The 13,866-nt window shown below is 33.0% G+C and overlaps 1 protein-coding gene across 1 annotated transcript in view; it reads left to right on the forward strand.

Annotated features, from left to right (window-relative positions):
* The window catches only part of LOC143236349 (fat-like cadherin-related tumor suppressor homolog), a 296,736-nt gene that overhangs the window by 281,476 nt on the left and 1,394 nt on the right, over positions 1 to 13,866 (forward strand). Inside the window, exons 24-32 of the mRNA XM_076474622.1 lie at positions 840 to 977; positions 1,593 to 1,736; positions 2,367 to 3,242; positions 5,177 to 5,342; positions 7,123 to 7,296; positions 8,120 to 8,277; positions 9,260 to 9,612; positions 9,875 to 10,902; positions 11,603 to 11,641. Coding sequence (XP_076330737.1) covers positions 840 to 977; positions 1,593 to 1,736; positions 2,367 to 3,242; positions 5,177 to 5,342; positions 7,123 to 7,296; positions 8,120 to 8,277; positions 9,260 to 9,612; positions 9,875 to 10,902; positions 11,603 to 11,641 — 3,076 coding nt within the window. The remainder of the gene's footprint in view (positions 1 to 839; positions 978 to 1,592; positions 1,737 to 2,366; positions 3,243 to 5,176; positions 5,343 to 7,122; positions 7,297 to 8,119; positions 8,278 to 9,259; positions 9,613 to 9,874; positions 10,903 to 11,602; positions 11,642 to 13,866) is intronic.

Genomic DNA, 13,866 nt, shown 5'->3' on the forward strand with positions numbered 1-13,866 from the left:
AAAGTAATGGTCAAATTTCGGTATTCAGTTAAATAGTTAAAAAAGAGCAGCCAAAAAGTTGGCAGTTGATAGCGATGACTAGCTGTTTTATTTCTAGTCTAGTAATTCAAAATATGCAAAGATAGTTTTTGTGTATCTTCATTGTGTATCTTTGCCTAAACTGTGAAATAAACAAAAACACTGTAAATTTTATAAGTTTATTATTTGCTTGTTTTTCTGCAAAGCTACTCAATGTGTAAATTTATCACTGACCCAGCAGGCGGCTACTGTGTATTTAGCCTTTAGTTTAAAAAATTTCCAGTAAATGGAAACTTTTAGAGCAGTATTTAAATGTTCTTATACTGAAGCTTAAGCCCGCCTTCCTCAGTGGATTCAGCAGATAGCCCGCTGTGACTTTGCTATAAGAAAAACCACACACACTGAAGCTTAGGAAATTTAACGGTTTGGTATGTGATACTTATTTTTTTCCCTAAACGATTATTAAAATGTATTTTAATCAGTATCTCTAAAGCTTGTTTTCAGAAAACTTTTGGCAGTCTTATGTTTTTGTCTGGAATTGTGAATAGTTACGAGTTTTGTTGTTTCTTACTGACGAGACACAAACAACATTCCATTAAAATGAATGTCATTCTGTCCAGGTATTAGTGAATATTACAGCCTCAAGGAAGGACAGAGCATTTGTAGAATATACGTCTACACTAATCATCATATATCCCTTTATAAATACTTTGTTAGCTGAGAGTTTTACCAATTGGGAGATGCAAGGGAACTAACCACTGTGTCCCTAAAAAAATGTTTCACTTATTGAACATAATGATACGACTTTTCTATTACTCCAGGTGAAAGCCAGCGACATAGACAGTGCTCCAAACGCCCAGCTGTCGTACTCTATTATAGAAGGAGATCGTTATACACAATTCTACATTGATAAGGAAAAGGGTTACATTGAAATAGCTGCTCCACTAGACCGGGAAACGGTAAAACCTATTATAACTAAATATTTTTTTAACTTACAACTATGCCTCTTGATAGTTGTTAAATTGTTCTGAAAAATATCTTGAAGCTTGATACCGAAAACAATGTATACAACATGTGTATGACTTGTAAGTTGTCAGAATCCTGACTTCATTATTATTTTCAGTAAAAATGCTCTAGGATATTTAGATTGTCTTTAACAAACATCATGTCAGGCGTAAGGGTCATTATTTCAGGAGACTATTTTTCGCGTATGTAATATAAAGCCTTTCTCCTTTCTGAGAAAGCACGTTGCCAAATGTAAAGACTGTTAAATCACTCTTGTACTTCAGTTAACAAAACACCATTTGACCTACGTAATAAAACTGTTAATAAATACAGTAATTAACGTAAACATATTGCAATAAATTGATAAATCCCATCACAGGACTATGAGTGTTTCCAAAAATCGAAATATAGTAACTTATACTCTTAACAAAATTATATTAAGTACATTATTGTGTTAAAATTTTCGATATCATTCAAATTAAACTCAGAATTATTGAAAATTTATACATGTCGCTTATTTTAAGATTTGACTGAACTTTTGTCGAACACACCTATTTTTATACTTGCAGGTTTCTAAATACACGTTGCAAGTGGAATGTCGTGACAGTGGGACACCCTATCTTTTGACTCGAGTCCTTGTAGATATTGAAATATCTGACGTAAATGATAATCCACCAATTTTTTCCAAAACTAACTACTCAGTCATCATTCAGGTACAATATTACACTTACAATGCCATCTTATACAGATTTTTGTACCGTATTCAAAATATATTTTTTAGACTAAACCGATCCAATGATAATAAAAATTTGTTTTTTCCAATATTCTATATTTAATAACTTGGTTCATGCTGTAAGAAAACAAAGTAGATTGAAATTAATTGGAAGTTTTCGTCGTCACATTTTATTTTAAAATCGCTAAACAATCTGGTAATAATAAGTCATAAGATAAAAATGTCTATATTATTTTGTGAAGGCCTATCGATCTAAATATTAGTTAATATCATATTTTAATATTGAAGTAATGTGTATGTTTACCTAAGTTACATATTAAAGTTTATTTTATATTCTAAACGTTGACTTTTTTGAAGTGTATTCTACATATATATTTAAACATATGCATGATATTTTAATTATTCACCAGAAAATACCTTTTTATAATAGTAGATGATTAATCTCTTGTTTATGTAATAAAGCAAAATATGCAAGTGTTATTTTTAAGACATAACTTTATGCAGATAGATTAAAATAATTCAATAGAATTTTATATTTCTGTAGATTCTTTTAAAATGTCTACCTTCATAGTAATCATAGTAAGATTAGTATGTTATACATAAATTTCAGGAAAACAAGGAAATTGGTTTTCCAGTAATTACTTTCACGGTTAATGATAAAGATAGTATTTCAAACACCGGACCTTTTATTTTCGGCATCATCTCAGGCAACGAGGATAATTCGTTCCGCATATTGCCTCAAGAAAGTGTCTTAGAAACTGCCAAAAAACTCAGTTATCAATACCGAAGCAATTACACATTGTGTATTCAGGTTACAGATGCTGGACTTCCTCCTCTGAGCAGCCAAGCCTGGATCACCGTTCTCGTTGTTGAAGAAAGCCGTTTTGCACCGAAAATAATTCCTCTTGAAATTATAGTTACCTCCTTTGGAGTAAAGTTTCCTGGTGGCATCTTGGGTCGTGTTCAAGCAACTGATGAAGATCCTTATGACACGTTCAGCTTTGATATATCTTCTCCACATAAACATCTATTTCAAATTGATCACGAGGATGGAACACTATTGTCAGTGCCAAATTTGGATCCTGGTGTGTATGTGATCAACGTTAGTGTTACAGATGGCAAGTTTACCACGAGTAAAAATATTTCTATCCGAAACAATCTGCTTACAACAGAAGCCATCAAACATGGAGTAATCGTTCGTTTAGCAAGTGTAAGTCCCGAGAGATTTCTTCTTTATCACAAAGAAAAATTTCTTGAGTTTGTTCGGAGGATTACAAACGTTCCAATAACGAATGTTCAAATAATTAGCATACAAAAAGCAAGTATGAACAACACCAAAACTACGAGAGGGACGCGTCCGGACCTTGACGTATTATTCTGTGTAAGGGAAGATTATTTCGTCTTCTACTCCACAAAGTTAATCCGCAATAAGCTCAAAGTAAAGTTGGAATCATTCCAGAAATATGTTGGGTTGGAAATCCAAGAAGTAAGTCACCGAAGTTTCTTATATATAAATAGTGATATAGTATGTGAGAAATACAGCTGATACGTCATCATAACGTTTAGTTCAAATTTCTTCCTTTTGTTTTATAAAATAACCTTATATTAAAATTAAAAGTAACTATGTACTGTAGAATAGAAGTCTGTAATACGAATAATAACAAGTTTAAATTTAAAACAACAAAATCATTGGGGCTAACAAAATATAATACAAATGTGTTGCCTGATCCACAACCTCAGTGATAAATATTGTACAGTTTACATACATATAGTAATGTTAGTAAGTTAAAGCGTATTATAACACAGAAGTTAAATACGGTATAAAACTAAAACTTTAGCACAATTATTTTGTCTGATAATCGATTACTTTCTATCATATGCTTCTCTCAAATGGCTCAAACAGTAACGCCCCCCAGTGGCGGACTCATGCTACTAGAAACTGAATTTCGATAGTCGTGATGGGCAGAACACATTTCACTCATTGTGTAGCTTTGTGCTTAATTATAAACAAACGAACAATCAAATCAAACATTAACTCGTCATAAATTATGTGCCTTTGCAAAAGAGCATTATATCTATATATATATATCATTAAAACAGTCAAAACAATTTGTATTTACATCACTACAGAAATCAATTCTGTCATAGATCAAACAAATCTGTATGGGGAACACAACTGTGTCGTTGTGAAATAGCTCAATGGCTATCTAGACTTATAATAACATTTCTTATACGTTGCAACAGTACTTAAGTCCCATGCTATTTCTATATCATATTTTTAATAATGATGGAATGACATAGATTATGTAAATAAACATTGTGGCTCTTATAGTAACACTGTTATTTTGATGGTCTTATTTCTGAATGCGCATGAGTGTATTTCGGATTTCTAGTTATATCTAGGATATGTACAACAGTAGAAAATATTACATTCCATATACAGCTCAAAACGTGAACTATTAGACATATAGATAACATCTAAACCTACTGAATAAACACTAACGATACATTTAATGCTTTGTTATGAGATATAACTAAATTTACACTAGTAAAAGGTTTCATGTAAAATTAAGTGTAATAAGTCTCAATTATCAGAAAAATGTCTTCAAATATTCCAGTAAAATAATAAATACTTGGATACGCTAAACGCTAGAGAAGAAAATCATTAAAAACCCAAATACTGAAATACTTTTTTGGTGTACTTGGTACGTTATATGGGTTAAGAAAATAATATAATAATATTAATCGCATTTACTTCAACATTTACAGAATTTTAAACTTTAATATCAAATGTTGAATAGTAGTATTTATTGACCCCCCTGGTGGCTCAGCGGTAAAGGTGGATCATTTGAAACTTCTTTTTAGCAGTTAAAAGAATTGCAAAAATATTTCTGTCATCTTACAAATCTGAATTAAACGTGTATTTCATTCTTAACTATCATAACTTAGAAATGATTTAAATGTTTTCGCTTTCTACTAACTAGGACACGTGTACTGATTTTGTCAACTTCCGATTTGAACTCAAGATTAATATATATTTCTTCATACGAAGATTATTTGCTAATTGATAACATTGTTTAAAATCCTTAAGGTTATTTGTGCATGAATCATAATCACACTTAGGATTGTCACAGCTCCTTATATCTGTGTAAAATAGTAACTGCATCCAAGTGCACAGTATTTCGAATCATCCATTTACGTACCACTACTTCTATTATGAGTATCATTGTTAACTTTATACATATCAGTTGCTCTACTCAAAAAGAATCACAGATGAAACATAGTAATTTTCCCAACAAATAATCAGTTATCAGCTTAGATCAGATATATAGAACTTTATTGATTCTTATAAGACATAATTCGAATGACGGATACGAAGATAGAGCGACAAGATAATAAAATATTTAACTTCACATACAGATTAAAGATGACTGGTGCACCTTAGTGACCTGTGTGAACGGGAAGTGTATTGATCAGGTCATGATAGATGAGAGTGAAATTAAGGCCATTACTGCCGATACCCTGAGCTTTGTGTCACATGATTTCTATCAGATGTCTAGTTGTCATTGCGAGCCAGGCTATGGAGGTGAGTTGAAATATAATTATATAATCTTGAATACAGTTACTTCATTTATGCTATTGATTAAATTTAGCACTGTAAAATAGTGTAAGAAATATTTATATGTAATTTTATTGATCAAGCGGTAGTTTTATAAGTCTAAACTATTAAGAAAACATAAGAAGAGGTCCTTGTGAGGACAATCATGTTTGCGATTCCTTTGTTGATTTGCGTAATATACTTATGTTAACATGAATCCAATGTCCTTAGTTTCAGATAATTTTCTTTTTAAAGAATGAATAATTAGTCAGGGTGTGAGTTATACCTAAAGTTTAAGGAATGACGAATGATGAAACAAAATAATGAGACAGTCATGACGTATTCTTCTTCAGTCATCATCTGACATGTGATAAAAGTTCTCGTATCAACCCACAATTCTGAACCGATATGAAATAATTCTAATAAAGTATTAATGTATATGTCAATATCTAATAAATTTATGCACAAACGTACTTAGAGTACTTCACAACTAGCTCACATGTTTAAAGGCTAAAAAGTTTCGACACCCAAATACATATCATGAGATACGTTGAAGTCTTCTTAAGTTATCTATTAGAACGAAAACAATTATCCAATTATCAGAAGTTTCATTTTTTAATACTTGAGGACTAACAAATATATTTTTCTTCCTCCGTTGCTTTCTGTTTTTTAAGTAACTTTTAAAAATAGCATGTAGTTTCTCCGTGGATTTGAACAAAATTGTTATCACTTGTGTGTCATTGTTTTGTTAGATATTTACTGAAATATTGTACATTATGATAGTTGTATGTGTTAAAATTAAGAATGCTAGTTTGTCAATGTTTAATTTATATAGTACTTTTGTCTCTCGATGAATCAGCGGTAAATTTACTGATTTACAACACTAAGCCAATTACCTAATTATAAATTAAAACAAGAATATAACGCTGACAATTTACTTTTAGAACATATGATGTATCAAAAGTATCTAAATATTCCAATTCTTTAAATTCATAAATTTTAAAAATAGTTAACTCAATTTTATAAATGGCTTTTAAACTACATAGCGGTATGTCTGCAGACTTACGAGACCAGAAAACAGGTTTCAATAATCATCGTTTGTAGAACATAGATAGCCCGCTATGTAGCTTTGTACTTAAGTTAAACTAAACAAGTATTCATGTTTCTTTTCGTGAATAATTTATGCCCTTAATCCAGTTTCATAAAAAGTTTTAGAAATATTTTCGTGACAAAGACCAATCACGCATTAGAATGTCAAAACAATATCGTTATACAATAATATTATATTGTACATTTTCAAATTTTATAACTTATATTTTAGTATGTTTCAAGAGACAGTGCCATTAATGGTGGAAACTAAATGTCCAGCATAATACTCTTTTATGGTTAGTGCAACTAAAGTTTAAATAATTCAACAATAAAACTGAATATCAAAGTAAGGATCATTTTATATAACTAATTTTGTACTTTTTTTTCGGGCCCGGCATGGCCAGGTGATTATGACAATCGACTCGTAATCCGCGGGTTCGAATCCCCGTCACACCAAACATGCTCGCTCTTTTAGCCATGGGGGCGTTATAACGTTAAGATTAATTCCACTATTCGTTGGTATAAGAGTAGCCCAAGAGTTGGAAGTGGTTGCTGATGACTACCTGCCTTCCCTCTAGTCTTACATTGCTAAATTTGGGACGGCTAGCGCAGGTAGCCCTCGTGTAGCTTTGCGTGAAATCCGAAACAAGTCACATCTTTCTTTTTGTTAACTTGACAGGACTCCATTGTGAACGAGAGATAAGCGCTTGTGCCCGCCGACCTTGTCCTCCAGAAAAAGACTGTATTCCCGCTGCTTCAGCCCTCGGATATGTCTGTGTATGCCCGAAAGGAAGAACGGGAACCTTATGTGATCTTGAAATAAAGACGTGTAACAGCTCTCATTGTTACGAAGGTAAAGTTAACTTGAGAATGATTTTCTCTAAAGAACAAGTCTGTGAGTTATCCGATTCGCTACACCAGTGTTTGTAACATACTCTCTTTCCGTAAGTTTGTGTTTGAATGTCACCGACCACTAGTTGGAATCTTTGTATTAAATGGGTTTGCTACGTTTCTTTGTAATCGTTTTTTTGTTGAAATAATGTTGCAACAATAAAAATGTAAGTACTATAAAGCTATTTTACTAAACATTTCGCTAAGTAATACTTATTAGAGAGTATTTTATTAAATAGTCATACCGCTGTTAAGGTGTAAAGGAACAAGATAGTCTCCCTATGTCTAGGACGTTTGAATATTTAAAGAGTATTTTATTAAACAGTCATACCGCTGTTAAGGTGTAAAGGAACAAGATAGTCTCCCTATGTCTAGAACGTTTGAATATTTAAAGAGTATTTTATTAAACAGTCATACCGCTGTTAAGGTGTAAAGGAACAAGATAGTCTCCCTATGTCTAGGACGTTTGAATATTTAAAGAGTATTTTATTAAACAGTCATACCGCTGTTAAGGTGTAAAGGAACAAGATAGTCTCCCTATGTCTAGGACGTTTGAATATTTAAAGAGTATTTTATTAAATAGTCATACCGCTGTTAATGTGTAAAGGAACAAGATAGTCTCCCTATGTCTAGGACGTTTGAATATTTAAATCTATATTTCTTTATTACAAGGCTTTGTTGTATATTGTCAATTAAAACCACAGAAAAACTGTTAACCTTATTCTCAGTAGCAAAGCATGCTTATTTCATGTGTTTTGGCTTCATAGAACGTATTTCTATTGCAGAAAAAAATGCCATTGCGTTTGGTGGAAGAAGCTTTGCTCAGTACACCATGAACGGACCTGTCGACCATTATTTCACTGTTCACTTACACATTCGAACTTTTCAGGCTACTGGCAACCTTATGTTTGCTTCTGGAAGAAAAGACTACAGTATTTTAGAGGTAAGCTAGTGCAGCTGGTGTTACTTTACAACATTAGTTTTGAGTGTAAAGTTTTAATGATAGCATATATTAATTTGTTATGACTGGAGATATTTAACGTCGTTGTATAAATACATTTAAACGATCTAGAAATAAAACTGAACAACATACGAAGAATGAGGTACAAATTGTCAAGTTATAGAAATTACGGCAAAACAGACCGAGTCAATTGATAGTTTTAATTGTTTCGTTAATGTTTTACAACGGTTACTTAAACAATGATTTTGCTATTTTAGTTATTTTTAAATTTTTATTGGGATATATTCATCAAGCAAATATGAAGTAGAAAATTGAATTTATGTAGAAAATAATTTAAAAACGTGTCTGATATAGCGAAGGTTTAATCATATGCATTTATACATTTGTTTTGGCTTAATATTAATTTAAATGTCTTTTCTTCTAGTCAAATAAGTTGGTATGGAGAAAAATGCGATGTAGCTATCTTGATTATTACATATCTTAAAGAATATTTAGGTGAATTGTCAAATCTAGGAGAAAACCAAGAGTTTCCACAGAAGTTGTTCTAATAATTTCCTCATCTGCGCTATTAGATAGCCTCACTGTCAGCACAGGTTCATTCAGAACTATTTTCAAGTTAGTTTCTAGAGATTATAAAGTACTTGTTTTACACGTTTAAGACATTTCAGTCTGGAAGTTTAGCGTACCAAAGGTATATGGCTTGAATTCTCATAGGTATAAAAAATGTTGTGTTCAGTACTTCGGGGTTGTGGGATAAAATGAGTGAAAGTCAAAACTCATTATTCGAGTATAGAAGCCCCAGAATTTGGGATGGGTGCTGTTGATAAGCTGTTTTCCCTCTAAGTCATTAGTTCAAACTTGGGCATTAGCATGTCCAGGTATCCCAAAACAAAACAAGGTGATCTTATAACCACAGAACTAAGTTGATATTGAAGCTTTGACCTATCTTCTATCAATCATTTAGATCATCAACGGAGCTGTTCAGTTCAGGGCGGATTTTGGCAGTGGAGAAGGCATCGTTCGAGTGGAAGGAATCAAAGTGAACGACGGCACGTGGCACGAAGTCAAGGTGGAACGTAAAGGAAGCACAGCAACCGTCATCGTAGACGATATAGCTAAGGAAACGGGAGTAGCTCCTGGAGTTCACGACCTGTTGAATCTCGACGGAAATGACGTGCACTTCGGAGCAGAAGTTAGATCTTTGAGATATGATGACGTTAGAATGGGTTTCATAGGCTGCATGGCTGACATTCGCATCAACGGAGTTGAACTACCTCAAAATATTACCAGTACTAACAACATTTCCACTCTCCGCAGGTATATTTAAAAAGCATGAGACACCCCTAGAGTACTTTTATACTTTCAATCTGTACTTTATTTACTATTTTTGGATCTTAAAATGATAAATTAGTAATATTATACGTATGAGTACTTATTTAATAATTTTTATATAACACAATAAACTGGGCACTATTAGACTGTATTGGATGTTTAATTTTTTTAAAATACTTTGATAGTTTTTTATTTGTAATGATATGTTTTATAATCTGAAAATATTATCTTATTAGCTACTCTTTAGATTTGTTAATATAGAGTTCCGATGTGGTGAACTAGTTGACCCTGGAATATGTGGAAGACAACCGTGTCTACACGGAGGCACATGCCAAGAAATTGATAGTTCTTTCATCTGTCTTTGCTTATCGCGCTTTCTTGGAATCAATTGTGAAATAGACACAGATCCTTGTGCCTCTAGCCCTTGTCTCTATGGTGGTACCTGTCGTAATCAGAGCAATGGTTATCATTGCGAATGTCTTCCTGGTCACAGTGGTACTCGGTGTGGTTATGGACATTTCTGTAATCCCAATCCTTGTCAGAATGGAGGCATATGTGAAGAAGGTACATATGGACCAGTGTGTAAATGTCGGGGTTTTCACGGTGACAGATGTCAGTTAGATTTGGACGAGTGTCAAGGAGATCCTTGCGGAGACGGAGCAACGTGTATCAACTTTCATGGAATGTTCCAGTGTCAGTGCCAACCAAACATGACAGGCCCTCTATGTACAGAACCTCTGTTTACTGCGTCGATCACTTCCACAAGCATGAATACTACCCTGGAAGAAATCATTGGCATTGTATTGATGTCGGTGTTTCTTCTTGCTGTATCAATCGGGATGGTGTGTTGCTGTAAACGATATCATGGTAAATGCCATCAAGAACAGAGAAACAATAATTTACAGGACGACTCCGTCACAAATGAAATGATGGTGAAGAATCCTGTGTTACACCGAGATGAGCACAAATATATAAACAAGTTGACCAATATAGAAGATACCTCCTTTACTAAGCCAACAGTACCACCTAGACCCAAAGGTTACACCCCAACTAAACAAGAAACTTTCAACAACTTGGACGCGGTTAGATCCTATGAACATGTTTCAGAAGATTTGGAGACCTTCCCTCGATACAGTAAAGCTTTTCCATTGATCAAGAAACGTCTCCAGACAATAAGGAATCTGCCTTCTGTCTCTAAACTAGCGTCTTCGGACAAATCCGGAACCTCTAACATCACTATCGAAAGAAATGGACTGGAAGAAAAAGTTCAAAACGGTAAAGCTCCCTCATTCTCAGTAAACAAAATCTTATAGTTGACACGTTATAAGCCCTTTTATCCCATCTTCATTTCTCATAAAAACGATATTTCACACAACAAAATGTTTTTATTTACATTCCAAGTTGTCAGAAATGGAAATTATTGAAAACTGATCACAGGTATTATCAGAAAAAAAATTAAACATTGTGATTACAGATGTTTGTCTAATTGTTCTCCCTGCGGTACTCTTCTTTTCTGTTTCTAATATAAGCTCACAGAAAAAGTTACTTAAGTGAGTAGATTGTATATGTCTGTATTTTAATCATAAAATATTTTTTCTCAACAACATTTTAAGTATTACAAATTTGAGACCAAATAGTCTACTTTTTCTGATCAATAAAAAATGTTAAAATAAAAAAGTTAAGTTATAAGACGTAGGAGAGATCTTCATTATGTTTGTTGTTTTGTTCACTTCCTTTGTCCTCAACTTATAAGTTGTTCGTAGACACGAAAGCATGAAATCTCCTTAATTCTATTTGGAAAATATATAAATATATGTCTAAAAAGTAAACTAGGTTTGGGAAATTACTGTATGTTTTTGTTGATTTAACAATGATGTCATGGCTACTATATATTAAGGTCTAAGTGAGAATTGTTAAATAAGTAATAACTTTTGATTTCCTATAAATAACACTTCTTGTTATTACTGACTTTCAGATAATCGTGACCTGAAGACCGAGGACAGTCTTGAACAAGGTAGGAAAGAAGAATATTTTGACCTATTGATAAATTGACAAACAAGAATTTATAACCATAGTTAACTTTGTGGTGGTGGTGGGGGCGTGTTGCATGTTTCCACAAACAATAAACCACTTCATTGAGCTTATAAATAGTTATTTGCAAATTAGATATTACATTAACATAATGAGTTTTCATATTCATATATTTTCTTCTTATAAGAGGTAGTAAGAGGTTGTAGTTCTTATGCACTCCTTCGTTGGGTAGCGTTTAATCTTTTCGACATCTTACATGGTGGTGATAGCCAGTAATATTTTACTTTAATATGTTACAGTTGTGTAGGTAATTTGTTTTCATACTGTCTGGGTTCGTACAATAAAAGACCATACTGTTTTTGTTCGCTGATATGTCCTACGGTAAGTACTGTACCGAATATATAAAAAACGCTGCGCTACCTAAAAGGCTCCCCAAGGTACAGATTATAACGTGGGATATAGCATGTGCATTAGGTTTTGGAGGCGACTGTGGAAGTAGGACACGCACTGCAATGGAGATACACATTCTATCAGTCTTAACCTTCATTCGCCAGTCTCACATAAGAAAGAAAGGAGTAGCAATAGAAACACAAACAGAACTTAGGAGAGCGAGATGTGGGTGCTGAAGTTCACACCGTCCTACATTTATATCACCCTTCACTACCTGGAGACAGTTGTGAGAAGATGACTGCTCTCCCAAGCAAAGAAGAATAAGATAAAAAAAAAGAAAATAAGGTACCATTTGGGGATAAGTACGTTGAAAACAAATTTTACCTCTTGAAGATAGCATTCCAGCCCCCAGTATGATAGAAAGGCACTAACTGACAGCACAGCAAACGAACTATACCAGCATTAAGTGTCCTACAAGAGATAAGTTTTCAACTTACTTATCCCCAAATGGTAGTACCTTATTTTCTTTTTTTTCTTATTATTATTTACTTGGGAGTGTGTGTTGTGTGTTTTTTTTAGCAAAGCCACAAAGGCTATCTGCTCAGCCCACCGAGAGGAATCGAACCCCTGATTTTAGCGTTGTAAATCCGGAGACATATCGCTGTCTTACTTGGGAGAGCAGTCACCTTCCCACAATTGTCTGCAGGTAAATGTGGAACGTTTTGGACTTAAACATCCACACATTGCTCTCTTAATTTCTATTTCTATATCAATTGTTACTTTTTTATTTCTTGTGTGAGACTGACGAATGGAGGTTAAGACTGAGAGATGGTGTATTCCCACCGCAATGTGAGCCCTACTTCCACAGTCACCTCCGAAACCTAGGGTTCATTTTATAATCTCACATTTAATTTATACCCTCGGATCTTTTCGGTTAGTGCAGTGTTTTTGTTTAATTTATTATTATTATTTCGGTTTCTTTTGTAAAGAATTATAACAAACTAATATAATTATTCAGAGGTTTGGATTTGCTGTTTTTAACGCAGTCTTTCCTTGTAAGTTTACTTATTTAACATCAATAAAATGTATTCATTTTCACTAAAATACATATATACACACATATATAACATGTAAATAAAATGTATACTAAAGTGGTTAGCATGTAAATAAAATGTGTACTAAAGTGGTTCTTCCTGTGAATGATGTGTACCTCTTGGTATTTCTTTATATCGATGGCATGTCTGCATTAGTGGTTCTTTTATTCTTTATATCCACATAGAGACTTAACATTTTTCTGTGAATTTAAATGGTACATAAATACTTCTCCATGTGGATACCATATGGTATCATAATGATTTTCTCCCTAGATAGCACATAGAACCATAATGGTTTTTTCTGTATATCTCATACAAAGCTCTAGAGATTTTTCATAACCACAAAACTAATTTTTTCTTCACCTTTGTCCAAGTCATTTAAAACATGCACGTAGAAATGTTTTGGAAGATTAAAATAATGTTTATTTGCAACGTTTCTTGATCATACACAGTTCTATAACAGTTCTTGGATTGAAATATTTGAAACCACCAGGTGTTTGAAGGATCTCTATAACATTATCAGACAATTGAAACTTCTTACGAATGTAGTAAAAAAAAACAGTGAATTATGTAATATGTGAAGCAAACCACTGAATACTTTAAGACTGTAAGAGTTTATACTTTAAAGTTTATACTTTAAGAGTTTTCTACTTAATAATGGAGAGTATAATTTCACGATTAACAACACTAATAATTTCGTGAAATCTTAAGCGTGTTATACAAA

This window comes from Tachypleus tridentatus, chromosome 13 (assembly GCF_004210375.1).
Source record: "Tachypleus tridentatus isolate NWPU-2018 chromosome 13, ASM421037v1, whole genome shotgun sequence".
NCBI classification, from domain to species: domain Eukaryota; kingdom Metazoa; phylum Arthropoda; class Merostomata; order Xiphosura; family Limulidae; genus Tachypleus; species Tachypleus tridentatus.